Source organism: Myodes glareolus, chromosome 18 (assembly GCF_982192425.1).
Source record: "Myodes glareolus chromosome 18, mMyoGla1.1, whole genome shotgun sequence".
Taxonomy (NCBI): Eukaryota; Metazoa; Chordata; class Mammalia; order Rodentia; family Cricetidae; genus Myodes; species Myodes glareolus.
Genome location: NC_142043.1, coordinates 65,993,516 through 66,020,023, shown reverse-complemented (window position 1 = coordinate 66,020,023; position 26,508 = coordinate 65,993,516). Strand labels below are relative to the sequence as shown.

At 52.0% G+C, this 26,508-nt stretch overlaps 1 protein-coding gene across 3 annotated transcripts in view; it reads left to right on the top strand.

Moving 5' to 3' along the window:
- The window catches only part of Rab44 (RAB44, member RAS oncogene family), a 33,741-nt gene extending 7,580 nt beyond the window's left edge, over nucleotides 1–26,161 (top strand). For 2 of the 3 annotated variants that reach the window (XM_087898363.1, XM_087898364.1), the window contains exons 3-14: nucleotides 8,208–8,316; nucleotides 10,045–10,219; nucleotides 11,457–11,603; nucleotides 11,996–12,086; nucleotides 12,450–12,545; nucleotides 13,453–13,640; nucleotides 14,321–15,759; nucleotides 20,561–20,642; nucleotides 21,131–21,245; nucleotides 22,984–23,085; nucleotides 24,692–24,768; nucleotides 25,361–26,161. In XM_087898363.1, coding sequence (XP_087754489.1) covers nucleotides 8,208–8,316; nucleotides 10,045–10,219; nucleotides 11,457–11,603; nucleotides 11,996–12,086; nucleotides 12,450–12,545; nucleotides 13,453–13,640; nucleotides 14,321–15,759; nucleotides 20,561–20,642; nucleotides 21,131–21,245; nucleotides 22,984–23,085; nucleotides 24,692–24,768; nucleotides 25,361–25,451 — 2,712 coding nt within the window. In that variant the 3' untranslated portion in view covers nucleotides 25,452–26,161. The remainder of the gene's footprint in view (nucleotides 1–8,207; nucleotides 8,317–10,044; nucleotides 10,220–11,456; nucleotides 11,604–11,995; nucleotides 12,087–12,449; nucleotides 12,546–13,452; nucleotides 13,641–14,320; nucleotides 15,760–20,560; nucleotides 20,643–21,130; nucleotides 21,246–22,983; nucleotides 23,086–24,691; nucleotides 24,769–25,360) is intronic. The other variant, XM_087898365.1, reaches the window with a different exon arrangement.
- The last annotated feature ends 347 nt before the right edge of the window (nucleotides 26,162–26,508 follow it).

Genomic DNA, 26,508 nt, shown 5'->3' with positions numbered 1-26,508 from the left:
AGGGGCCTGCTGTTATTTCTGGGTGTCACTCCACACTCCATTTTGTCCTTTCCCTAGTAAGTTGTTGCTATGGAGACCGGGCATGGGGCTCAGTTGATAGAGTGCTTGCCTGGCATGCACAAGGCTCCAGGTTCAGTCTTTAGCCCCGGAAAAACTGGGCGTGGTAGCACACACCTGTGAGCCCCGCACTCAGGAGGTGAAGGCAGGAGCTCAGAAGTGTGTAGTCCTCCTTGGCCACACATCGGGCTATTCATCTGTGTGTATGTGCAGGCGACGGGATGTACGCGCAGCACAGCACACGTGTGGAGGTTGGAGGGCAACCTGTGTGCATCGGCTCTCTCCTTCCACCAGGGTGAAGCTCAGATTGTCAGGCTTAGAGGCAAGCGCCTTTACCTGGGGAGCTGTCTCACCAGCCAAAGAAGATCTTATCTCATTTATTATTAATTAACTAGGGATTACAGTAAAATGTCATGACTAGTGCCCAGAGCCTTGAGCTCGGATCCTCATAGGCAGCTTGACAGGAAGGTGTTAGGGGGAGATTGCTGAGTTCAATTAGAAAAAATGGCCCATGTCCAACAGCTCGTAAATCCTTGCCAGAGACTGACTTCATAGTTCCTAGACAAAACTCTTAAGTTACTGAGTGAGTTCAGTAAGTCTGGGACTTAAAAAAAAAAAGATTGTGTGTGTTCATGCATGAGTATGTTTGTGTGTGTGTTAGTGTGTGTGTGTTTGTGCATGGGAGTGTTTGTGTGTGTGCATGAGTATGTGTGTTTGTGCAAGGGTGTGTGTGTGTTCATGCATGTGTGTTTGTGTGGGGGGGGACAGAGTCTCTCTTGCTTCTCCCACTGTGCGAGTTTCTGGCCAATTCTGTCTCGGTCTCGATCTAGGAGTAGAAGAGTTGGGATTGCAGACAAGTCACCCAAATCTAGATCGTTTTAACAAGAATTTCTGAGATCAAACTCAGGTCATCAGGTTGGCTTGGTAGTATGTGACAGGCTTTCTGGGGAGGTGTAAAACACACACACACACACACACACACACACACACACACACACAGAGCGCTACAAGCAGGGACTCTACTGCAGACCAAGGTCCAACTTGGTTGAACCAATGAGTTTTTGTTGGGGTTCCTAATAGGAACAGGGGTGACCAGGAAGCAGCTGTCATCAAAGAGCCCACCACTGGCCACTGGCGACTCACATAAAGCGTGAGCTCTGCCCAGTTTACAGGAGGCAGGACAGCCCAGGGATCTCAGCTGGCTGGTTACAATCTGTCTGCCCCCCCCCCCCCCGCAGGGGGAGTTGTTTACCTCTTCAATAAAGCTGAGAGGGACCCTCCCGAGTCACGCTTTCCTAGACATGTGACTCAAGCCAGGAGGTCTCATGACTTCCTCTGTGAGGAATGTTTGATTGAGAAGACATCACTTCACACCACGCGGAGCCGTCTCCTGACCCGAGTCTAGAGCCATTTATCAAGGAGTCCGTCCACATCCTGAGTTCCAGGCTAGCTAGGAGCTGTCTTCATAGCGAGCCCCTTTCTCAAAACAAACAAACAAACAACAATCAAAAAGTGAGACAACCGGTCTCCTCCCCTGCTCTGGCCAGTGTGTGGCCAGTCTCCACCTCTGGATAATTACAGACTGATTTTACCATTTTGTCTTACTCTCAAGTTTCAGATCATTTTTCCTGTGGTTACAAATAACTTCCGTGTTTCTCGATGTGTGAAGAATTGGTTGGGTTGACTCTAGTTATCGCTATAGGCAAAGCCAGGGTGCAAACACATGGGCCGCCTTAGATTTAAGCTGCAAAATCAACACTTAGACCAAAATTAGTTTCTGCCTAGAAATTTCCACATGGAACTCTTAACGCCTCCGTTGCTGATGTGGCCGGTGGATGAACAACTGTCTAAATTCCTTTTCTCTTTGCCACAGCAGTGAGAGCCTGAAATGAAACCTGACAGAAGCAAACAGAAGCAACTTTAGGGGGAAGAGGGTTTATTGCGGCTCAGGTCCAGACGGGGAAGGCATGGTGGCCGGAGCGGGAGCAGCTGTTACTTTGTGTCCACAGTCAGGAGGCAGAGATTCGAACACTGGTGCTCAGCTCTCCCTCGCTCTCTCTCTCTTTTTTTTCCTTCTTCCTCCTTCTTCCCCTTCCTTTTTTTTTTTTTTTTCTAAGCAGGGTTCTCTGTGGGATTCATTCTGTAGCCAGGCTGGCCTCAGACTCACAGAGATCTGTCTGCCTCTGCCTCCCAAGTGCTGGGATTAATGGTGTGTGCCCCCTCTGCCCACCCAGAGGCTTTCTTCTTTTTCTTCAGTCCAGGACCCCAGTCCATGGGACAGTAGCACCCACACTTCATGTGGGTCTCACCCCTGGCTAACCTTCTCTGGAAAGTCCCTCACAGAAAAGCCCAGAGCCCAGAGGCTCTCCCAGGTGACTGGATCCAGTCACGTTGCTAACGATTAGTCACCCACCTTTCCCAGGACTGAAGGGACACCTGAAATGTAGGCCCTTGAGTGCCAGTGCTGGGCCAGTTTGTCAGCCTTCATCATAGGCTAAAAACCCAGCTCCACTCTCCAGCAGGTGACCCCTGTCTGGAAATGACCTTCCTTATTCCCCGGCCCAGGCCTCCTGAGAGGATTTCACAGCACAGACTCCAAGGCTATCCCCAAGAGCCAGCTTGTCACGGCCGATTGCGTGAGGAACAGAGAGAAAATGACACTCCAAGGAGGCACTGGGTTCCATGACTGATTTATCCAGTTCTCTCCTGGTAAAATAGTAAGGCGGACTCTATTGAACCTTTGCAAAAAACCTAGACTATTTTGAAACATAAAAAGAGTCAGTAAAAGTGCTCGTTGGTTTCTGAATCTCTTATGAAAGCCTGAGAGATTCTAGTGCTGTTCCCCATGCTCTGCTTCGGTTTCCCAAAGACTGAAGGGTCCTGGAATGTGGAGTGTGAGCCATAAACGGGGAAGTCCAGGGTGCTTAGATCAAGGTCCTAGCCGAGAAACCAAGCCAAGGATTGGAAAGAACTTGAAATATCTATAGAGCAAGTTCCAGGCCAGCCTGGTCTACAGAGCAAGTTCCAGGCCAGCCTGGTCTACAGAGCAAGTTCCAGGACAGCCTGGTCTACAGAGCAAGTTCCAGGACAGCCTGGTCTACAGAGCAAGTTCCAGGACAGCCAGAGCTACACAAAGAAACTCTATCTGGAAAACAAAACAAAACAAACAAATAAACAAAAAAACAAAACAAAACAAAACAAAAAATCAAACAGAAATAAAAAAAGAAAGAAAGACTGAACGTAAAAAGTCAGAGGTAGAAACATCTCTCAGATCTATTGACAGAGTGCTGAATTGCCAGGCCTGGTGGCACACTCCAATAATCTAGGCAACTGGGTGGTAGAGGCAGGGGGACTTCAAGTTCAAAACCAGTATGATCTACATAACAAGTCTGGGTAATAGTGAAACCCTGTCTCCAAAAATCAGGGAGGGTCTGGGGACCTCAGTTGGAAGAGTGTTTGTCACACAGAGAATTCAAGGCCAGCTTAGGCTATATGAGACCTTGTTTAGTCTCAAAACAACAACAACAACAACAACAAACGTCCCAAACCCAAAAAGGTCAGCAAGATCCCCAGGACAGACAGCTCCACACCCCACGATCTCCCCAATCGCACCACACTGCTTGCTCTACCCTCTGTCAGGGAAGCCATGAGTCCACTAGCCAATGCGAAGGTCACCCAGGGCCAGCTTGGAAGCTGGTACCCAAGTGAAGCAGAGCCCGGGACAGGCTTCTTCCCTAAGCCTGGACTTGTCTTTCATGGCTGAAGACACAAGCTGGGACCTGCAGCTCACGGCGGGGCTTCCAGGCCACCGAGGGAAGCAGTCTAGTGGGCAGCAGAAGGCTGCATGTGTTTCTTCCCTTAGTGGTACCTCCTACAGGGCATGTTTGTAGCTGGAGGTTTATGAGGTAGCTACCCTGGAGACAAGAAGAGACTGTGTGGATGGTGTAAGCCTCTAGAGCTCTCTAGAACCTTCCCACAGAGCAGGAGCGATAGCCCGAGACAACCTGGTTCCTGTGCCCGGGGAAGACAGACTCTCCCTCCTGATTTGATGGCTGTTCCCATGGCACTTTCTTTTGTTTTTAGATGTAGTCTCATGTAGCCCAGGCTAGCCTCTAACTGACTATGTATCTGAGGCTGGACTGGAGTTCTGATCCTCCTGCCTCTGCCTCTGGGGTACTGGAATTACAGGTATCAGCACACAGGTTTATGGGGGGCTGGAGGTTGAACCCAGCACTTTATGCAAGTGCTTTATCTCCACCCCCACTGCACACAGCACCTCCAGCCTAGCCTCTTAACAATTATTATTCATATCATCGTAGTTGTGTATATAGGATGTGTATGTGTGAGTGAGAGCACACTCGTGTCAAGGTGCACGGGTGGAGGTCAGAGGTTAGCTTTCAGGAGTTGGTCCTCTCTTTCCACTGTTGGCTCTAGGTATGGAAGCCAGGGCACGAGGCCCATATGACAAGCGCTGTAACCAGCTGAGCAATCTCACCCACCCTTCTTTTGATTTTTTTTTTTTGAGGTAGTATCTTGCTGTGTAGCTGCGAATGGACTTGAATTCATAGCAATCCTCCTGCCTCAGACTCCCAAACACTGGGATTACAGGCATGTATCAGTACGCTCAGCTAAAAATGAGGGGGAGAGGGAAGGAAGAGGAAGAAGCCAGGAAAACAATATATTTTGAAATAATTCCAGAAGGTTGTGAAAGAACTCAGCTCCTTCCTAAGGGAGGGGTCTGCTTTTTGTGTTTTTAAAGATCAGAGCGATTGCTCAGCAGTTAGGAGCCTACGGCACTCATGAGAGCATTCAGGCTAGAGTCACAGCGCCCACATGGTGGCTCACAACCTCCTGCCGCTGCAGCTCCAGGGCCGGCTGTCCCTGGCCTCTGAGGCCACCTGCACCGGCGGCCGGCGAGAAAGCTCAGTGTCTAAAGGAAGGGAGTTTGCGATACAAACCTGGTGACCTGAGTTTGAACCCAGAACACACACAAAAGTGGAAGGAGAGCCTGGCGTTGTCTTAGTTAGGGTTCCTATCGCTGTGATGAAACACCATGACCAAACGCAACCTGGGGAACCGGTTCACTGAAGTCGGGGTAGGAGCCTGGAGGCAGGAGCTGATGCAGAGACCATGGAGGGGAGCTGCTCACTGGCCTGCTCCCTGCGGCTTGCTCAGCCTGTTTTCTTTTTTCTTCTTCCTTTTTTTTTTTTTTTTTTTAAAGAAAGATTTATTTATTTATCGTGCGCAGTGTTCTGCCTGCACCCATCCCTGCAGGTTAGAAGAGAACACCAGATCTTATTGTAGATGGTTGTGAGCCACCAGTGGTTGCTGGGAATTGAACTCAAGACCTCTAGTAAGACCAGTTAGGGCTCTTAACCTCTGAGCCATCTCTCCAGCCTCCACCAGCCTGCTTTCTTATAGAACCCAGGACCACCAGCCCAGGGATGACACCTCCCACAATAGGCTGGGCCCTTCCCCATAAATCACTAATTAAGAAAATGCCTACAGGCTTGCCTATAGCGTGATCTTAAGGAGGTATTTTCTCAATTGAGGCTCCTTCCTCTCTGATGACTCTAGTCTTGAGTTAAGTTGACAAAAAAACTAGCCAGCACACCTGGAATCCCAGCACTCAGGAGATGGAGGTGGGAGGCTCAGAAGTTCAGGGTCATCCTTGGCTGCACTGTGAGTTTGGAGCCAGTCTTGGCTACAAGGGATAGCGTCTGGGGAAGGTGGGGCGCGTGGAGGGGGGCAACAGCAACAAAGTCCCTAAAACCCTGTTACATTTAGGATCCCCACTAACAGCTAGGAAACCCAGGGGCTCAGAGTATCCTGAGATATGCCTGCGCCTGCGCATAGTCATGGTGCGTGTGCCTGTGTGGTAGTGTTTCCTACTTGATTGTAACCGAATTCGCAGGACCCTGCCCTAAGTACAATGAGAGGGTAAGTGTTCAGAAAGCAAAATCATGACCTATAGGCAAATACAAAACCAACTCGTGTCAAAGTGGGATTTTTTTTTCCTTGTTTGAGTGCTCTATCACCAAGCCACATCCCAAGCCCTCAGAGATTTTATTTAAGGCGTTAATTAGCATTATACATGGTTCAAAGAGCACTTTAAAAAGTTGAGCAATTTAACAAAGACAGATTAGAGTCAGATTGCTGAGTTAGTTTTTTTTTTTTTTTTAACAACCAGTGAAAGTCCAACAGGCCATAAATCTTGGTGTTATCTGCCTCATCTGACAGAAATTTATCTACGATGTTCCTGGACGGAATCTGCACGTTCACACGTGACCCTACCTTAATCAGTCCTGTGAGGTGAATTACCTACACTCTGTGGTCTAGCACACGGCTTCTTAAACTTTTCCCTTGGCTCCTTTCACCAGAGAAATACTTTACACTATCTGGGAATATAGGCCTATAAAATAGATGTATGTATCAAACCTTTATAGAGACACACTAGTAGTCCCAGTCCCAGGGAGGCAGAGAGACGCAGGTCCCCAGGGCTTGCCAGCCAGCCTAGCCCACTTGGAGAGCCCTAGAACAGCCTGGGATTCTCAAAAAAGGATGGATAGTTCTTGGGGGACCAGTGGCTAAGGTTGTCTTCTGGCCTCCATGTGCACACATGTGTCTGAGTGCTGGTACCTGCAGAGGTTTGAAGACAGAGCTGGATCCCAGGAGTTAGGGTTGCAGCTATTGCGAGCCCCGTGAGAAATTCAGGCTCTTCGCTACAGAAGCCATCTCTCCTGCCCATCACAGAAAGTTTTAAAACTTTTCTTATTTTTTTGGTTTTTTTGAGATAGGGTTTTTCTGTGTAGCCTTGGCTGTCCTGGAACTCACTCTGTAGACCAGGCCAGCCTGGAACTCAGAGATCTGCCTGCCTCTGCCTCCCAAGTGCTAGTGCTAGAATTAAAGGCGTGGACCACCACTGCCTGACATACAACAGCAATTTTTAAAATGAAACATTCTAACAGAATACAGTCCGGACATACTGATTGATACTTCCCGGATGAAGAATGCTGCTAAGAAAATACTAAATGTCTTTGTCTTCCATAGTTGTAACATCATTGACTTTTTTCTTTCTTCTTTCCCTCCCTCCCTCCCTCCCTCTTTCTGCCTCTTTCCCTTCCTTCCTTCCTTCCTTCCTTCCTTCCTTCCTTCCTTCCTTCCTTCCTTCCTCCCTCCCCCCCCCTCTCTCTTTCTTTCTCTCTCTCTCTCTCTCTCTCTCTTTCTCTTTCTTTCTTTCTTTATTTCTTTCTTTCTTTCTTTCAGGGTTGTGGTGGGGTTCAGACAGTGTCTCTCCATGTAGCGTAAGCTGTCCTAGAACTCATTATATAGACCCAGCTGGACTCAAACACACAGAGATCACCAGCCTCTGCCTCCAGAGTGCTGGGATTGAAGGTGTGCGCTACTACACCCTGCTCATCATGGTTTTTCTAACGGCAGAAAACTTTGTGTATGAGGTAAATCACTGCATTTCAAGATGTACTGTGGACTCAACTCTGAGCCACAGTGTTTTGTTCAGCGCGCACAATATGCAGATACTGTGTTTAGAGCTGTGGCTACAATGTGATCTCAATGTGGCTACAATGTGATCTCAATGAGGACAATGCTTATGACACCCCCTCCTTCAGCCATGCACCCCGAGGGCCACAGCTGCAAATGCTTGCATGGCCCTCGTCCCTGGGTCATGCTGGAAGAGCATGCTGTGGTCGTGTATCACAAATGTCAGGAGGCTAGGTGGAATGATGCTGCACATCTTGGATCCCAATGCCCTGGAAGCAGAAGCAGGTGGATCTCTGTGGGTTCGAGGCCAGCCTGGTCTGGTCTACATAGTGAGTTCTAGGACAGCTATGGTTACATAATAGAGAGACACCATTTCCACTCCCCAAACAAACAAGGTGCCAGATGGCATTCAAAGCCATCCTACCAAAGGCTGGGGCGAACACTTACATGGAGATTTTGGGTGACTTGGGAGCCTGCTCAGGGCCCTACCTAAGGATGCCTAGTATGGTGTGGGAAACTGCTGGACAGGCCCTGAATGACCCTCCCCCTAAGAAGAAGGAAAGCAGGGTGGTTCCAGACAGATACCTCCTGTCCTGTGCACAGTCTCTCCTGTCAGAACAGTAGCCAACTGACTCATTCCTTCCTTTCAGGAGGCCAAGTTCAGCTTCCTGGGTAACGAGGAGCCACAGATGATCTTTGACTGGGTAGACACCGAGAACAAGGGCTGCCTGTCGCTGGAAGAATTCAGTTCTGGACTCAGTATGTGTCTGTCCTGGGAGGACCCTGGCGGCTTCTAGCACAGCATTGGGCTATGTGACAGGCCAGGGGGCCCTCGCTACATCTGAGAGCTGTGGGCTGCTCCCCTAGGACCCTCCCTGGTAGTACTGTGTAGAGGATAAAAACTTCCTGGCTTTGATGTGGAACTGTGGGCTGCAGCTGCCCTACCCCACCCCAGGAGGTCACTTTCCTAGCCCAGTCAAGACTGCTCCAGGCTCCAGGTCCCAGAGGGCGGCAACTGGGGGACAGAGAGGAGGTGGAGGCACCAGCATTGTGGTAGGGGTTGTATCTAGGGGATAGACGTCCCATCACTTGCCCCTCAGAAGGGACCCCAGCATCAGGGCAACTCCCCTAATGAGCCTTTCCATGGGGCAGGTGTTTCTGGCCTAGAGCAAGAGAGATGGCTTCCTCTCAGAGCCTCAGTAAGACTTCTCAGCCTTGAGCAGTCACGTGGCCATTTTGTGTTCCCTAGGCCACAGGGCTTGAAAGTTTGGGGTGTAGGAGACAGCAGGGAGGCCAGGTATCAATTTTCACAGTGTGAGATCACCCATGATTTGGTGATTGAGAAGCCAAGTGTATGTGTGTGAGGGCGTGAAGGGGAGGGACCAGCCCAGAGCTGGGGGTAGATGGTGGCTGTTCATAGAGTCCCCAAGTGCCATCTCGAAGAAGCCAGTCTTGCTCCCACCCCGTGGATTTCCCCCCTGCCCCTTTCTGGGACCACGGAGCAAGCACACCACGCAGATCCTGCCAGCCTCTTGAACTCACCCAGGACCATCTGCCTCTCTGACATACCAGCCTAGTTTCTCACTCAGGCCTGTATGTGGGGTTCTCTCTACCCAAAGTGTCCTCCTCTGGAAACCCACTCTGGGTCCTGCTTACAGGTCACATCTCAATGTTCCTGCCATCACCTCAGGACACTCCTAGGGTCCCCTTCTCACAAAGCCCCATCCCCATTTCTGTGGAAATGATGGGTTTGTTTATTTTATTTTATTATTGTTATTGGTTTCATTTTGTTTTTTTGAAATGAGGCCTCATTGTATAGCCTTGGCTGGTCTAGAACTCCCTATGTAGACGAGGTTAGCCTTGAACTCACAGAAATCCTCCTGCCTATGCCTCCTGGGTTCTAGTTTATTTCTTGAAGTCACTTAAATTTGTTTTATGAAAAAGAAGAGAAAGGGCCTACAAGATGACTTAGTGGGTAGCGGCGACTGCTGCCAAGCCTGATGATGTGAGTTCAATCTCAGAACCCACTTGGTAGGCGAGAACCAACTCCTGAAAGTTGTCCTCTGACCTCTACATGCATGCTGTGGTGCATATGTGTGCTTGCATGTGCGCGCACACACACACACACACACACGCACACACACACACACATGGGAGAAGACGTATCCTCTTCAACCGTTGAGCTAGAATGTTAGCTTCCCAAGGCCTGGGATTTGGGTGTGAATGCTGTCACCAGTGAAAGCTCAATGAATCCTTCCTGAGTGGGTGAAAACCCTGTTAGCTACCCTGGAGCTGCTTGCTGTGTGACTCCCAGAGAGTGTCTAGGCATCTCTGGCCCTCAGGTGACATGTGGAATGGGCACTCCTATTTCACAAGACTCCCAAAGCTGACCTGAGGTGTGCATGAATGTGTCCCAGTATAAACATGGGGATAGGGTTCAAGGGAAGTCAGAGCCTTATCGTCCCTTCGTTCCCCTTTGCCCCCTAGAAAATGTCTTTGGCTCCAGCCCCAGGACCCACAGGCTTCGCAGAAAACGACCGGTGCCCTCTCAACCAGTATCTGGGACCTTCAGCTTGCCTGTCCTCGAGGAGGCCGATGCCAAGGAGAAGGAGGCCTTCCTGGCCCTTGTAGGGCAAATGGGGACTGGCCACTCCCTTTCTGAGTAAGGCCCTGACAGTTGGTAGGGGTGAGAGCTCAGGGTAGAGCTGGGTGCAGACCTCAGCTTGGCCACTTGATAGTGTGTGACCTCTGTTCCTTGCTGCAGCATGCCCAGAGGGTCCCCTCTCTCCACACTCCCTAGAAAGATCAGCCAGCTGAATCATCACCTCTGAGAGGGACCTGGAGACTCCCGAAGGGTCCCTCAGTGGGGTGACTTCTGACATGGTGGTGATCTGGGCTGGGTGGGTTTGGAGACAGGTCAGTTCCTGACAGGCGGGCATCCTGGGCTCAGGCTCTGAGGGTATGTGGGTTGTCTTATGTGCTGAGAAAAGTGGCCTTTCCAGAGTTGCCGTAGCCTCGAGGCCTGCTGGAGCCAGCCAGGGACTCCCCCTCAGTGACTCTCCCCACTTGCTCCTCCACCCACAGGCTTCTGAAGGATAAGATTGCTCCCATCTGGTTCAGAGGGTGGGGTTGCTGCAGTGGGACAGGCTGGGAGGGACCTGGGTGTAGGCTGGCAGAGCAGGTGAAGCAGGGAGCCATTTACCTACTTGGCAGCTTGGCCCTGCTCCCTCACCCTCTGGGCCTCTGTCTTCATGACTTAATTAAGTCCATGTGAAAGTAGTATGTACTGAGTGCCAACCGTGGGCAGGGCCCCAGGCTGGCACTCACATTTGGCATGTCTCTCATTCCCCAAACAATCTTGCTTGGCAAGTATTGGCCTTTGTATTTTCCCAGTGAGCACAGGGAGGGTAAAGGCAGAAACCACACAACTCCAGAGTGGGAGAAGAGAGGAGATGGATGGAAGCCTTGAGCTGTCCTGAGTCTACCCTGCCCTACCCCCATTAACCACTGACTCACAGGAAAACAAGTGGTCCGGGGGTTTGAGACGGGCCAGCTCACACAGAGAAATGTCCCAGGAGGAGGTGGCATGCACTTGAGTTAAGCTTTGAAGTATTCTGTTTCAGGCCCTCAAGTCCCTGGGAGTGTTGTCTTCAGAGGACCAGGGCCGAGGATACAGTAGAATATGCTTGCCTAACATAGGTGAACCCATACATGGGTTCCCTCCCCAGCACCACACAGAACAGGACACAGTAATCCCAGCCTTTGGGAGGTGGCAGCAGGAGAATCAGGAGTTCACGCTCATCCTTTGCTGCATAGCAAGTTGGAGTTAACCTGGGCTACAGAAGCCCCATACTTCCTGGCCCTCTTGGATCTAATCTCTGGAGGTTCCTGTATTCCAGGCAGGCTGAACTCTGGAGGCTGTGGGGAGAGCTGCAGCAGGAGGAGCCCCAACTGGCAGGCAATTTGGAGGGCTTCCTGGCCAAGATGAGCAGCCGTCTGCAGGAGGCTCGGGCTGACCGGGAGGCCCTGGAGTGGACACTGAGGAAGTGAGTGAGGGTGTGGCAGGTGTTCCTGGCGCACTGTGGAATCCTAGATGAGTTTCTGCTCTTTTCTGGAGTGGCTGGGTAAGCAGAGGCAGGTTTGAAGAGGAAGAAACTCCAGGGGCCTGTTTTGTGGCCCTGTAACGGTTAGGGTCACAGACCTGGCCTGAGTCATGGGGCCGGGATGGTAACTGAGGGTGGTGGGGGTAGAGAGTTGGGACAATGAGGACCTAGATAGGGAGGGGGGTGGGGATATCATAGAGGTATAACCAGTGTCATAGACCCAGGGTGACCTGATAGGGCCCGAGACCGCTCAGGGCAAGTGAGGCAGAAAGGCCCCAGGTGTAGAGGTCCAGAGGTCCTGAGGGGCTGTCTGGTGCCACCTCTTGCCACTGCAGGCGAGACTCTGACCATCTTCACAAGGTGAGGCAGCTCTATGAGGAGACGGAGGAGCAGATCCGCAGGGAGAAGCAGCAGCTGCAGGCCCAGGTGAGTGCCTTGGCCCTGCATCTATAGGCTAAGCAGTGGCTAAGAATTAGCAGGGCAGCAGAGGTCACTGGGAGCCCCTCCCCCACCGCCCTGCAGATCATGCTCCCCAGAGTGATGGGGTGGACCTGCTGGGCATGTGTTCTGTCTCTGTGAGATATCAGTGTTCCCTGGGACTGATTTCCACTCTCTGGACTTCAGTGTCCTTGTGAGAGTTTAGACCCAAGTGAGGAATCCCAAAATCCTCTTTGTGGATACCTTTCAGTCCTTGAGCCCCAGGCCATGGTTGAGGTGAGGTGGGGCTGTCCAGCCCAGCCTAGCTGGCTCTGGAGTCTGCAGAGCAGGGCTGACCCGTTTTCTTTGCAGAGCGACTCCCGGGGCATGGCCCTCAGCACCCACATGCAGGAGGTTCTGGAGGCCAAGGAGCAAGAGGTTCAACGGCTGGCAGAGGGCCAGAGAGAGGTGAGTGCGGGCCTTCTGGGGAGCCCAGATCCCAGACAACCTTCTCACTGTTCCCAGCTGAACAGGTCCCCTGAAGCCACAGGCAGCCAAGAACTCCCTGGGCTGCTCCTTGCCAGAGCAGGACTCCCTGCCCAGGGCTCTGGGGACACTGCCATGGTTCAGATCAGGTCCTATAAAGAGCCAGGCAGGCCTAGGGAAATGAACCTGGAGCTTACCCTAGCCTCAGGTTTTCAGCATCCTTGAGAAGGAGGTGCCTGTCTCCGTGGCATTTCTCAGGCCTCACGTGACAAATGAGATTGTGTGTGGAGACACCTGGAGAAGGAAAAGCTTCGGACAGGCTGGGTATGGTGGCGCTCGCCCGTAACCCCAGCTCTTGGAGGTGGGAGTAAGAGAATCAGGAGTTCAAGACTAGCCTGGGCCATGAGAGACCCAGAAGGGGCGGGTGGGAAGAGAGAAAGGAAAGTTCTGGACTACAAGAGCTCACAGGGCTCCACTGTCATCTGAGCAACCTTGAGTGGGTTCTTAATGTCAGCACCTGCTGGGGGAGGGGAGGCCGAGGACTCTACAGCCGCTATAGAGGCTGTGCTCTTGTTCCAAGGGACCTTGTTTGTTGTCGAAATCTTGTGTGTCACTGTTGGGTCAGAAGCCCCTGCAGTCCAGATGGAGCCAGGAACAGCAGCAGCTTCAGGGCTTGGGGTGGGTGACAAGGACCTCCTGTCCTCTGACCATGGTTCCCTCCCCACTGTCCTCACTGTGTGGGGGTATAAAGCAGCTAATTAGATGCTGAAAGGTGACCTCCCCTCTGATCATCATGGGTCTTCAGGAGCTGAGCAGTGGGGGCATGGGTAGGGGGCAGGGTGTCCTTGCCACCCCAGAGGACAGTTGCAACCCTCCCCCCCCCACACAGCTGGAGGCACAGCTCCTCCACCTCAGCAGCACCCAGCAGGAGGCCAGCTGGGAGAACCTGCAGCTGAGAGAGGCTGAGCGAGACCTGGCTGGGCAGCTGGAAGAGGTGCGGGGACAGCTGCAGGCGACAAGGGGCCGTCTGAATACTGCCAGGGGCCGAGTGTCCTGGCAGATAGAGGAAGAGCCAAGGCAAGTAGCAGCCCTCTCTGGACTCAGAGAGCAGTGGCTTCTGGAAGCCAGGAAAGGTTGTTCTTCATGGAGCTGGTTAGATCTCAGTACACAGCCACACACAGACACACATACACAATCAATCACACATGTATACATACACAGTCACACACACAAACACGCACACACACATACACAATTACACACACAACCACATACACAGCCATATATACATACAACCACACAATCACAGACACATACATACACAATCGCACACACAGTCACACATACATAGTCACACACAATCACACACACAAATCAAATACACATGTCACACACACAGTCACACAATCACATACATACATACAATCACACAATCATGCACACATGTCACACACGGTCACACATACCTCTCTCTCTCTCTCTCACACACACACACACACACACACACACACACACACACCTCGCACGCAGGTACTCGCCCTGTTTGTAACAACTCAGAGGCAGAAGGCTTGCCTGGTCAGGGCAGGCTTTCTGCAGGGGGTGAAGTTTCATGCAAATTTTGAGGTGCAGAATGGGATGAGGGGACTTTCAGTCAGCCCTGGAGAAGAGCTAACCACAGGAAAAGTTATGCTATCAAGATTTGGGGGATACCACTAACTTCCACTTCCCTGGCCTTCACTTCCCCCCTTCCTTTCCAGTGTCCCCAGAGAAAATAAGAAGGCCCCAGACTCCCAGGCTGTCCCCACTGAGGAGGCTCCACTGCCCGAGCTGTTTGGGGACAATGACGACTGGAACCAGCTCCTGAACAGCTTTGGAGACCGGTCCCACAGAGCCCTGCAGCTTTGCTGGAGCCCACCCCCAACCCCAAGTGGCACCTCAGGCCCCCAGACTCCCCGAATCGTTAGGCAGATCTCTATTTCCAAGATGCCAGCTTTACCATTTACCCAGGAGTCAACCTCAGGTCCAGGCCCAAGTCCCAGCAGCCCTGCGGGGGTGCCTCTCAGTGCCAAAGATAGGCAAGGGGTGGTGGACCCCGAGGGGCAAGATGGATGGGATGGCAGTTCTGAGCAGCCTGTGGACACCCCTGGCCTGGAAGATGGATTCAAGTCCCCCTTTCCCTGGAGCCCACCAGCAGCCCAGGCTGGGGAGTCTGGGAGTGTGGGGGCAGAGGCTTTTAAAGTGCTGCTGGCTCCTGAGGCTGAGCCTCTTCCTCAGGGCCTCTCTCCGCCTCCTCAGTCCCCAGCTGGGTCCAGAAAACAGTCCCAGGCCCCAGATCTCAGTGACAAAAGCCTTTGGCCTGAACCTGATTCGGTTAAGCTGCCCATGGAAAAAGAGGTCTTGAGAGAGAACCCGAAGAACCTGGGCTTAGAGTCCCAGGGTGCCACGGCCCTCCCGGAGGGGGCTGCAGAGCCCTCCCTGAGCCTGGAGCCTGTGAGCCAGGTACCCACAGAGACGCCAGTGCAGGGTGAGGCATGCCTGGCCAGGCAGGAGAGTCATCCTAGGGATTTCCAAGAGGCCCCTGGCCAGGTCCTTAAGCTGGATAGCCTGTCCATTCACCTTCTCCAGAGTCCCCAAGTGCAGCCCAGGCCAAAGGAAGGAAACTCAGGAGAGGAAGGCCAGGAGCACCCGGGGCCAGAACAAGCCGATGAGACTCACGGCCTTGAAGCCAGGAACCCAGAATCTCCCCAACCAGATGATTCCCTGCCTGACACATCACAGGTTCCTGCTGAGGCAGAAGTCCCTGCTCCTGGCAAAATATCCCCTCCAAGAGGCTCTCCCCTCGTGGGGCTTGGAGCTGGGCTTACAGTGGGAGCCCCAGAGACCACACAAGCCCTCCTCACCATGGCTGAACCAGAAGCCCAGCCCAGGTCCATATCCATACCTATTCAGGTGGAGAGCAAGCCAGGCACCTCCCAGGCCACGGAGCCAGGGGCACAGAGCAGGCCGGAGGACCCAGGAACAGACTCAGGGGAGGCCGAACTGACTTTCCCTGAGGACCTCACTGCTGGCAAGCCTCAGGCTGATCCCGACTACCTCTACCATGTCATCTTCTTGGGGGACTCCAATGTGGGCAAGACCTCATTTCTACACCTGTTACATTACGATGCCTTTGCCACCGGGCTGACAGCCACCGTAGGTAAGGCCCCTTGGGGAACTAGCACTGGAGGGGAGGTCCTGGACCAGGGCCAGCAAGCTAGAGCAGTCCCTAAGGAAGCCATCCCAGACATGGCAGGTTGTGCCTTGGCCACGGGCCTTCATGAGGCATTATTTTATATGGGCATAATCTTAGCATTTCACTAATCGTCTCTAATTACAGGTAATTTGCTTTCCCTACACTGATCTGGCCAGCTTGTAGGGTAACAAAGGAGCAAACTGCAATTTAGGTCCTGGTGTTAGCAGAGGGTGCAGACAGGCCAGTCTCCGCCCACTTGGTAGGCAGTACCCTACAGAGCCCAGGCATGCTCACAACATGCCCCAGCTCTGCCTGCGTGCCCTGGCAGGAAGTCACAAGGTGGCTATCTTACATAGAATATATTCTGAGTGTGGCAAGTTAGGACCCTCGGGTTCAAATTCTAGCTCTGACACCCACTGGGGCTGTGTACTTGGATGCCTTGTTTGCCTCCTGTGTCAGCTTTGTATCACAACACCCCCCGCCCCCACCCCGGCAGTGGGAGGGGGGAGAGAGAGAGAGAGAGAGAGAGAGAGAGAGAGAGAGAGAGAGCGCCAAACAGGTGAAATGGGTTTGATCTCAGCATCTCAGAAGCAGAGCGCTCAGGAGGTAGAGACGGGGGAGCAGAAGTTCAAGGCCATCTTTGGCTGCTTAGCAAACTTGAGGTCAGTCTGGGCTACATGAGACCCTGTCAAGATGGGTGGGAGTTGGGGGCAGAGAAGAGGAAGCCAGGGTCCGACGATCCACTTTGACGTGGAACTAATGACTAGATGTGCCTAATGACCAGAAGACGTCAGTGCCAGCCAGGCCTCATCTTTTTCTTTTTCTTTTCTTTTCTTTTTTTTTAAGACAAGGATCTCTCCACATAGCCCTGGCTGTTGTCCTAGAACTCACTAGACCAGCTTGGCCTTGAACTCTCAGAGATCTGCCTGCCTCTGCCTCCCAAGTGCTCTCACTTCTTTTTTTAAACAATTTGTGTGTGTGTGTGTGTGTGTGTCGGGGGGGTGTTCTGCCTGTACCACCTGGACGCCTGATGCCCTCAGAGGTCAAAAGAGGGAGGTGTCAGATCACCTTCAACTGGAGTGACAGACGGTTGTGAGTTGGGAACTGAGCCTGTGTCCTCTGAGCAGCCACTGATCACAACAGTGGGAGCCATTGCTCCAGCCCTCGGGCCTCTCTGCTTAGTTCTGCCTCCCGATGGCACCAGGCTGGGCACCAAGCCATAACTCCACAGACTTCCCAGGGAGACAGTGCAGGTCCAGTTCCCTTTGAGTTCCTCTGATTGTGGGGATGGGAACAGACCCCTCTTCTGGCAGTGGCTGCAAGTTCCCACACGCCAGGAACAATCCCTGGCATGTGTTATACCCGTGGTTCCTGTATTATAAGTAAATATTTGAGCATGCTAATTCAGTGGCTCCTGTAAGAGGGACAAAGGTGGAGTGGTGTGTCTTCGTGTTAGTCTAGGGTACAGGCCAATTAAGAGTCATTGCCAAGCAGATGTCTTAACACTACCCTGTCGTAAGAGAGGCCTACGGCAGGCTCTAGGGTTTCTCTGCCCAAGAATTCTTACCAAAATTACCAAAAAGCCCTACGACCAAAAGAAACTTAGAGGGAGGAAGGGTTTATTTCAACTTGCACTTCCAGGTCACAGCCCATCCCTAAGGGAAGACAGGGCGGAAACCTGGAGCAGGAACCAAGGAGAAGTGCTACACACTCACTGGCTTATGGCCAGCGACTTTCTTATACAGCCAGGCCCACCTGCCTGGGGATGGAGACACCTGTTGGAGGTTGGGCCCTTTCATGTTGATTTTCTATTTGTTTTTATTCATTTTCGAGATAGAAACCCTGTCTTGCTTTGGAGACCAGGAACTTGCTTTGTAGACCAGGCTGGCCTCGAACTCGGAGATCCCTGCCTGCCTCTGCCTCCTGAGTGCTGGGACCACCGCCCAGCACTCCCACACTGATTTCCAAGACATTGCCTTACACTGTAAGACTTACAGACATGACCAGTCTGATGGAGGCAGGACTTCAGTTGGGGTTCGCTCTTCGCAGGTGACTCCAGCTTGTTTTATTGCTGACAATAGAAACTACCTAGGACACCACGTTAAAGACTCAGTGTCCTAGGAAAAGGGGCCCACAGCAGACCTGAGCTACTGTGAGGTGAGCCACAGGGCCTACATGACCACCATCATTAACACCTAAGCTGCTGTGTGTTTGCTGAGCACCCACATGTTCCTGGCATCTCTGCTCCTGTCTTAGCCCTGACAACAGCCCTCCTTGTCTTGGTTCCTGTGACTGTGATGACCATCTTGATCAAAGCAACTTAGGGGACAGAGGGCTTGTTTTAGCTCGCATTTCAACGTATGGTCCACGGTTGCAGGGACGTCATCCGGCAGGACTTGAAGCAGCTGGACGCGTTACATTCAGTCGAGAGAATAATGAGTTAATACATTTCTGCTGGGGCTCAGCTCACGATCTCTTTTTCAATGAGCCCAGGGCCTCAGCCTGTGAATTGATGCCGCCTGCATTCAGGGTGGGTCTTCTCATCTCAATTAACCCAAGAACATCCCTCATAGGCATGCCCACAGGGCAGCCTATTCTAGACAATTCCTCAGAGACTGCACTGCCACGTGACTCTACGTTGTGTTGTGTCGATATCTGAAACCACCCACCCCATCCCCTTCTTACCACGTGGCAGAGAGACCTGCCTGCCTCTGGGAATGGGCTGGAGACAAGGGTTCCTTCTGCGACCTCCCCTCGGCTGGGACTCTTTGTCACAGGGAAGAGTAGAAGGAGGAGGCAATATGAATTTGTGTCTGAATTTATTGAGTTTGAATAGATTTAAACTTTGGTGTTAACGGACAGTTGCTCACAGGGAAGGGTGTAAGACACACACAATGAGCTCCAGAGATCTGCCTGTCTTTGTCCCCACCACTCTGAGGCTGGGTTTATGGCATGTTTTTTGCAAGTATGTGTGTGTACATACGAGCACATGGAGGCACAAGTCTGACTTTGGGAAACGTCTTCTGTTGTTTTTCTGCCTTATTCACTGAGGCAATCTCTCTCAATTAAACCCCCGAACTTGCCAATATGGCTGATCTCGACACAGTCTTGCTCCAGGATTCCCATCTCTGCCTTCTGAGACGGTGTTGGCAGACAGGCTGCCACGCCCACCCAGCATTTATGTGGGTTTCTGGGTATGTGCTCTCTCCAGTCTTCAGGCTAGCATGACAAGTGCTGAAGCCCCAAGCCATCTCCCCAGCCCCATGATGCCCTGGCTATGTCAGTTCCACACAACTCGATGGCACTGATTCAGACAGAGCGGGTTTGTACCCGTAGCCAGCAGGTGTCCACCCTCTCTCCTAGCCCCTCTCCAAAAGCCTGAACTCCTGCTAAGAGCATTTAAGGTCAATGGGTGGAGACAGCAATCTCCTGTGTGATTCTCAATATGGTCCCTACCGGTGGCAGAGAACTGGGTCCTCATTAGGTTTCTTATCCTCACTTGGCCCTAAGGTTTAAGTTCAAGGGCCCCACTTTCAAACCTTAGGCCCTACCTGGGAAAGCTTGACCCCTGTGTGTGTCCAGCTCTGCCCTTGATTGTTGTGAATATGTGGGCGCCCCCTTGAACCAGTAGTGCCCAACACAAACCAAACTTCACTTATTTGATGGTTTATGTGGCTTAGCTGAACCGGGTTTTGGGGGCACACAGGATGGGTTAACGAGGGGACAGAAATCGAGGGAGGTGTAGGAATGGCTGAGAGCTGTTGCTGGGGGGCCTGGTGGGCGTGCTGCTGAATGTGACAGTCTCAGGATCCTGCAGCCCTGGGCTCCCAACAGCCTCAGGAAGGGGCTGTAGAGAAAAAAAAATCACTTGCTACTCAGGAACTGCCTTGCTAGTGGGCAGGGTCAGTCTTCTTGGAGATTAGGGGGCTGGGTGAACCACCACCAGGGGGCAGCAGCATGTGCTTACAGGGGTCACCACAGAAACCTCTCACCTAAATTGTGGGTGTCGGGAGCTGCTGCCAGGCTGCAGTGGGCTCCATAAAGGGTAGGTGGGGACAGGGACAGAGCACCCCCTCTCCCATTTTTTAAAGAGATTTATTTCATTATTTTTTGAGTGTTTGTATGTGGATATATACATCTCCGTGCAGGTGCCTGTGGAGGCTGGAGAGGGTGTTCAGTACCCTAGAATTGGGATTACAGCTGCTTGTGAGCTGCCTAATGTGGGTACCAGGGCCTGAACTCAGGTCCTCTGCAATAGCAGTAAGGACCCTTAACTGCTGAGCCACCTCTCCAATCCCCACCCCCACCCCCACATCCAGAGGGCTTCTTTGGCTAGAAGGAGCATTAAAAAAAAAAAAAAAAACTCATCGTCAGCCCCACCCCTTGTCCCAGGGTCTAACTGGGTCTTGGCTGGGACTGCAGGGAAGGGTGGGGCTGTGGGATTCAGCCTGTGGAGGGACTCAGCCACCCTGGTTACCTGGAGAAACCACGCAGAGCCTTTAACACAATAGAGGCTCAAAGACCGAAGTCGACTGAACCGGAGTCCCAGAGCACACAGCATGGTCCCATGAGTCCTTTGCCCACCTTGGGAAGGTTGCTTGGAGGTGTGACACTTGATTGTGGGACCTTTGGAGAGCAGAGAGGAGCCCAGCATGTGGCCCCATCCTTCTAAGGCTAGAGTTGGGAGTGGACACACACCTGGGGCATCTGGGGCTGGCTGTCCTGAGCGGAGCATAAAAGGCCTCTTTTCTCCTGTGTGTCCTAGGAGTGGATTTTCGTGTCAAAACCCTGAAGGTCGACAACAAGAACTTTGCGCTGCAGCTGTGGGACACAGCTGGGCAAGAGAGGTATGGAGACTGTCCCAGGCAGTGGTCAGGGACTGGGGTTGTGCTCGGAGTGTGGTAGAAAAAAGGGGGGCATACACAACCGGGGTGACAGGACAAGGTTTACCCACCGAAGCAATGAGACTGAGAGGCAAGACTCAGGGAATCAGGAAGGGGGGACTGGGAGCTCAGGTGCCTCCACTCTGCACTGCCCCATGGCGGGGGAGATGATCAATCTCCCCTGACCAACCTTCTAGATAGCAGGTGTTCCATCTAACACACGGACCACAGGAAGGGGGAGCTTTAAAGGTATGCAGGTCTGGCATCGTATTCTAGAAATAAACTCATCCACAGAGCAGAGACCCGACTACTCAAGGCTTCATTATAGATCTCACAAAACACGGGAGGAGGCCCAAATGACCCCAAATACATCAAATCCACCCCTAGGGTAAGACAGTGGCGGGTGGGGGTGTCCCCAGGCTCTGGCGGTCTCATGCAGACCCTTTGAGCAGGTACCACAGCCTCACAAGACAGCTGCTTCGCAAGGCGGAGGGGGTGGTGCTCATGTATGACGTCACCTCCCGAGAGACCTTCACCCACGTGCGTTACTGGCTCGACTGTCTGCAGGTGAGTATTCCGGACTGCAGTCTGTCCTCAGGTTTTGGAGTTAAGAGGAATCTTGGAATCCGCCCACACACTTTCCTCTTTCTCCCAGCCATTACGAGTGACACCGTCTGCTGAGGGATGTGTGGGTGGGTGAACTAGGAGCCCCGTAGCACAGAGAAAGCACGACCACACAGTTCCGCCCCCAAAGCTCGCACGTACTGCGAGCAGCTCTTTTCTACAATAGCACTTCCGCTTGGGACGTCTCCTAGGCGGGAGTTCTGTAGTAGGTTGATGTTATTTATGCTCTTTGGACTCTTTGGGGGGTCCACCACCCACTTCTCAAATGAATCACAGAGTCTTGTTACTTATAAACGTCTGACCTTAGCTTGACTTGTTTCTTGCCCACTTTTCTTAACTTATATTATCATGTCTGCCCTTTGGCCTCATGTGTTTTTCCCGTTCTCTTACTTTAAATTTTATTTTGTGGCTTGCTGTGTAGCTGAATGGCTGCTCTAATGTCCTTCTTGGGCTAGTACTCCTCCGAACCCCTTCTCCCAGTTTTTCTCCTATTTATCCTCTCTGCTTGTCAGCCCCGCCTATCCTTGCTCCTGCCTCGCTACTGGTTGTTCAGAGCTTTATTAGATCATCAGGTGTTCGAGACAAGCAAAAGTAACACAGCTTCACAGAGTTAAACAAATGCAGCGTAAACAAAAGAAACACAGCTTAAAATAATATTTCCCTAGTGGCATATGTTTTATGTTTTTAATCCCAGCACTCAGGAGGCAGAGGCAGGCAGATCTCTGTGAGTTTGAGGCCAGCCTGATCTACAAAGCGAGTGCCAGGACAGGCTCCAAAGCTACAGAGAAACCCGGTCTCGAAAAAAAAAAAAAATTCCCATTAACAATGTCTAGCTCCGTGTTCCACATAACTAATCTCTATACTGGGATTCTGTAGGGCATGAGCCCAACATGAGGCTGAGTTAGGACCAAGTGAAGTATGTGGCATGTGGCCTCTCTCTAGAGTTTCTAGTCTAATGGAAGAGAGAGGTTTTTTTGTTTTTTTTTGTTTTTTTTTGTTTTTTTTTAAAGCCAGCTAAGGAGATAGATGTATGAGGGAGAAGTGCGGGTCTGACAGGATGTGGGTCTGTCTGTCTACTTTACCCCCACTCTGTGACTTCGGACATTGGCTTAACCTCCCTGAACTGTCTCTCTCATGGGGGCTGGGAAGATTTGCTCCCACAACCACGTCTGGCCCCTGGAGGAGAGTAGTCAGCAGCCAGAAACGACTATAATGATGCTGGTGACGTGAAAAGCACTTGGGGGCTAGGGAGAGGGCTCGGTGGTGGAGGGCTCGTCCAGAGGACGGCAATCGGCTACCCACACTCAGGTTGGATTTCCCACAGCTGTCAGTAACACCAGCAGCCAGGAATCCGACACCCTCTGCTGGCCTCTGTGGCCACCTGTACACACACAGAGAGTGCACATATGGACACACATACATGTAAGGAAAAAAAAATTAGAAGAAAGTCAATCAGAGACAAGTGTTAAGGCAGCCTAGGCAATCCGAGGTGCAGGTCATGAACAATCCGGAAAGACTCCAAGCGGGGAGGTGCCCACAAGGTTAGCCATGAGTGTAAGCAGAAAGGAGAAGAGAGGATCCAGGTGAGGGGACTCCTGATAGTTTCTAGACACTTCTAGAAGCTTCTATCCTGGGCCTGGCATCCATTGAGAGCAGCTGAGGGTATATGTCCTGTTTGCAGGATGCGGGTGCAGATGGGGTGGCCATGGTCCTCCTGGGAAACAAGATGGACTGCGAAGAGGAGAGACAGGTGCCCACTGAAGCCGGGCGAAGACTGGCCCAGGTGAGTACCGGGACCCCCTCCCCACAGAGGCTGACCACTCAGCCGCTGCAGATTGGCCCTGGGCTCAGACTGGCAGGCTCCACCTTGAACACTGCATGGAATTGGCAGATTCCCACACGCTCCCAACCCACGTGAAAAACATCTTCAGAGTGAAAACAGTTTTAAAAGCGTCACCGAAATCCCCAATCAAATCTTAATTTTATCTCTGGTCTCTAATTAACATACTCCCTTCTCATTTATTCTATTTTAAGACTCAAATATTTTCCTTGGGAAGACGACATCAAAAGCTTTGCTGCCAGACGGGGATACTATTATTTATAAATGAGAATTAACCACGTTCTAGAAAAGTCATACAGATATATGTATATAATTTTTTAAAAGTTTAAAACCTAGGGAGTCACTCTTGGTCCCGCCCTTCGCCGTTGTGGCTCCGGGTTGGCAGACAGTCCCCTCCCTAGAGCAGTTGTCTGTCCCTTTAAGATTCCTTCTCTGAGAAGTTCTGCTGCTAGGGGATTAAGAGGTAGTGGTCCCAGGAAATACAGAGTTGACATGTTCCTAGGACCTCCACTCAGATGCTGGCAGGAGTCCACTCCTTACAGTATTGTTTCTGAAGGACACTTGGCAGAGCTTGGCAGCTACACAGAGGCTCGTGCAAGAGGCCAGTGTTTATCATGAAGGAGTCTGTGCCAGGGCTTGTGGGCTCAGAGAGATAGTTCGGAACATTTCTGTGAGGCTCCTGTCAAGGCAGATGGATGAGGGGTTTTCACTGAAATGCTCTCCTCGTGTCTCCGGTGGCCCCTCAACCTGCTTTCCAGCTTCAAGTCAGCAAAATTCCTTGACTATAGGAAGGGGAATGAGGGGGAAGCCCAAGGGCTCACGGCCTCAAGATAAACTGGTGACATTGGTCATAAAAGAAAAAGAGGGGGAAGAGAAAGGAGAGGGGGAGGAGGAGAGAAAGAAAAGCCAAAAAGAATCCTGGCCTTCGGCCAACAAGATGGCTCAGGGGTAGAGGTGCTTGCCGCCAAGCCTGATGACATGAGTTTGATCCCTGGAATGCCCGTTAGATGGGGCCTGACTCCTGAAAAGTAGCCCCGACTCCACGTGTGCGCCTTGTCATGAAGCGCCTTTTACCTGCCCAGCCATCCCCCTCACCTCTTTGTCTGGCTGTTTGAGGCAAGGCCTCTTGTAGCACAAGCTTGCTACATAGGTGAGGCTGACCTTGAATTTCTGCCTTCACCTCCAGAGTGCCGAGGGATTGTGGGCATTTGCCACCATGCCTGCCTCTTGTTGTTTTGTTTTGTTTTCGTGTTGCTGACAATTGAACCCAGGGCCTTGTGAGGAGGTATAGCCCTGGCCCAGAAGTATTGTAGAAAAAAAACAAACAAAATCCTGAGCATTAAAAAAAAAAAATCCTGTGTGTTTCTCCAAGTCAAGCAGTAGGTTTGTCTTCTACCCTAGGTCTGGGGGAAGTCTCCAGGATGGCACCCTATACCCTGCAGCCAGCTGAGGGGGGTGGTGGTGGGCAGAGGTCCAGCTGGAGAACCGGGGTGGCTGGTGAGGGGCTGGCAGGGCTGGAGCCAGCCTCAGCCACTCTGTGTGGCTGCAGGACCTGGGGATCTCCTTTGGTGAGTGCAGCGCCATCCTGGGTCACAATATCCTGGAGCCCCTGATGAACCTGGCTCGGTGAGTGCTCCCCATACCCAGAGTGCTCCAGGGTAGCCCTGCCCTGCTCTGTCCTTCTCCAGCAAGTGGCCAAGACAGACCCTGGTGACAGACCCCACAGTCTGTCCTCACAGCTGCAACACCCCCCTCACCTCCTTTCTCCTGTCTAGAAGGTTCTTGCCCTGGCCTTCTGGTGACTTCGTGACTTAGGGTGAATGCCAAATGCCCCCGATGGCTCACACTGTCCCTGCTGTCATTCTACCCTATGGCACCTTTCTTTCACCTTCTGTCTCCCATTTCTCAGTCTCTCTCTCTCTCTCTCTCTCTCTCTCTCTCTCTCATGACATTCTGCTCCTGTCTCAGGTCTGCGACTTTCTGGACTTACTGTTCTTATATCTATTTTATTCTTGTTGTTGGAGCTGATCATTTGTGTGGTCTGTGTGTGCGTGTGTGTTGGCACGCAGTGGGTCAGAAAAGGAGACAGAAGATCACAGTCCCCCAGCCCCATAGAGAGGACAGAGTGGTAGAGCCTCCAAGCCCCGAGTCCCAGCCACCCCACAGTCCTTCATGCTGTTCCTGGAGAGGGAGGAGTGACGGGGACATTGCCACACAGGACACTTAAGATGCAGGAAGATCGCCTGAAGGCCTCGATGGTGGAAGTGACCCACCAGCAATCACCCAAGAGAGCTGGCTGCTGCCGCTGATCGCCAGTTTGGTCCCGTCATGGATTGTCTCTTCTCATGGCTTCCATTCTGCTTCCTGGACACAGCCTCACCAGGCCAGAGAAGCCTGCAGGAGACAATGTCACCTCTGCTTCACAGAGCAAACATGGCTGGGGTTGAGGATACTTTCCCTGGATGGGGTACCCTCAGATTTTTCATTTACCCAGGCGGCAAGACGTTGGGGCATTCTAGTTTAATTTCTGCTGTGATAAATACCGACCAAAAGCAGCCCAGGGGAGGAAAGGGGCTCTTTCGGCTTACAATTCCAGGTCACTATCCATCACTGAAGAGAGTCAGGGCAGGAACTGGAGTGGGAACTGTGGAAGGACACTGCTTGCTGGCTCACACGCTTAGCCCTAATGCTCAGCCAGCTTTTCGATAGATAGCCCAGGCCCTCCTGCCTAGGAATGGCGCTGCCCACAGTGGGCTGAGCCTTCCTAAATCAATCAACCATCAAGCAAGTGTCCCACAGACATGCCAATCTGGCAGAGGCCATTCATTCTTCATTTAAGTTTCCCTTTTTCCTGGTGACTCTAGATTGTGTAAAGTCGATGGGACTAACCTGGACACAGGGCACATGTGGGGGTGCTATTTTCCTTTTGAGTATTTTTGGATTTTCTTCAGTGCCTAGGGATGCCTTTGTACAATCAAGGGATCAGATGTAGAGGAGGAAATAAAGCTTGCAGAAAATCTGTTTGGTGCCCACTCTAAATTCACACATCCGGCCAATTCCCACTCCTCTTGTGTTGGCCTCCGTTTCCCCGTTCTGATGTGGATTTCTTCCTTGAGGAATCCAATCCTGAGAGCAGTGTCATTCTGAGGGCCCTGACACGCCCCGAGCTCTCTGGCATCCTGTGGAGGGTTGCACCAGGGTCCAGCTTCTTGTCCTGGGGCCTTCAGTAGCCACTGGATGCCTATGATTGGTGGGGCCTGGACTGCAGCATGGAAACCTGGCAGGAAGCTGATTCTGTGATCTAAGAGGGTCAGGAACTGCCTCTGAGTTGGGGCAGCTCTGCCCAGCTCAGCAGTAGTGTCTGCA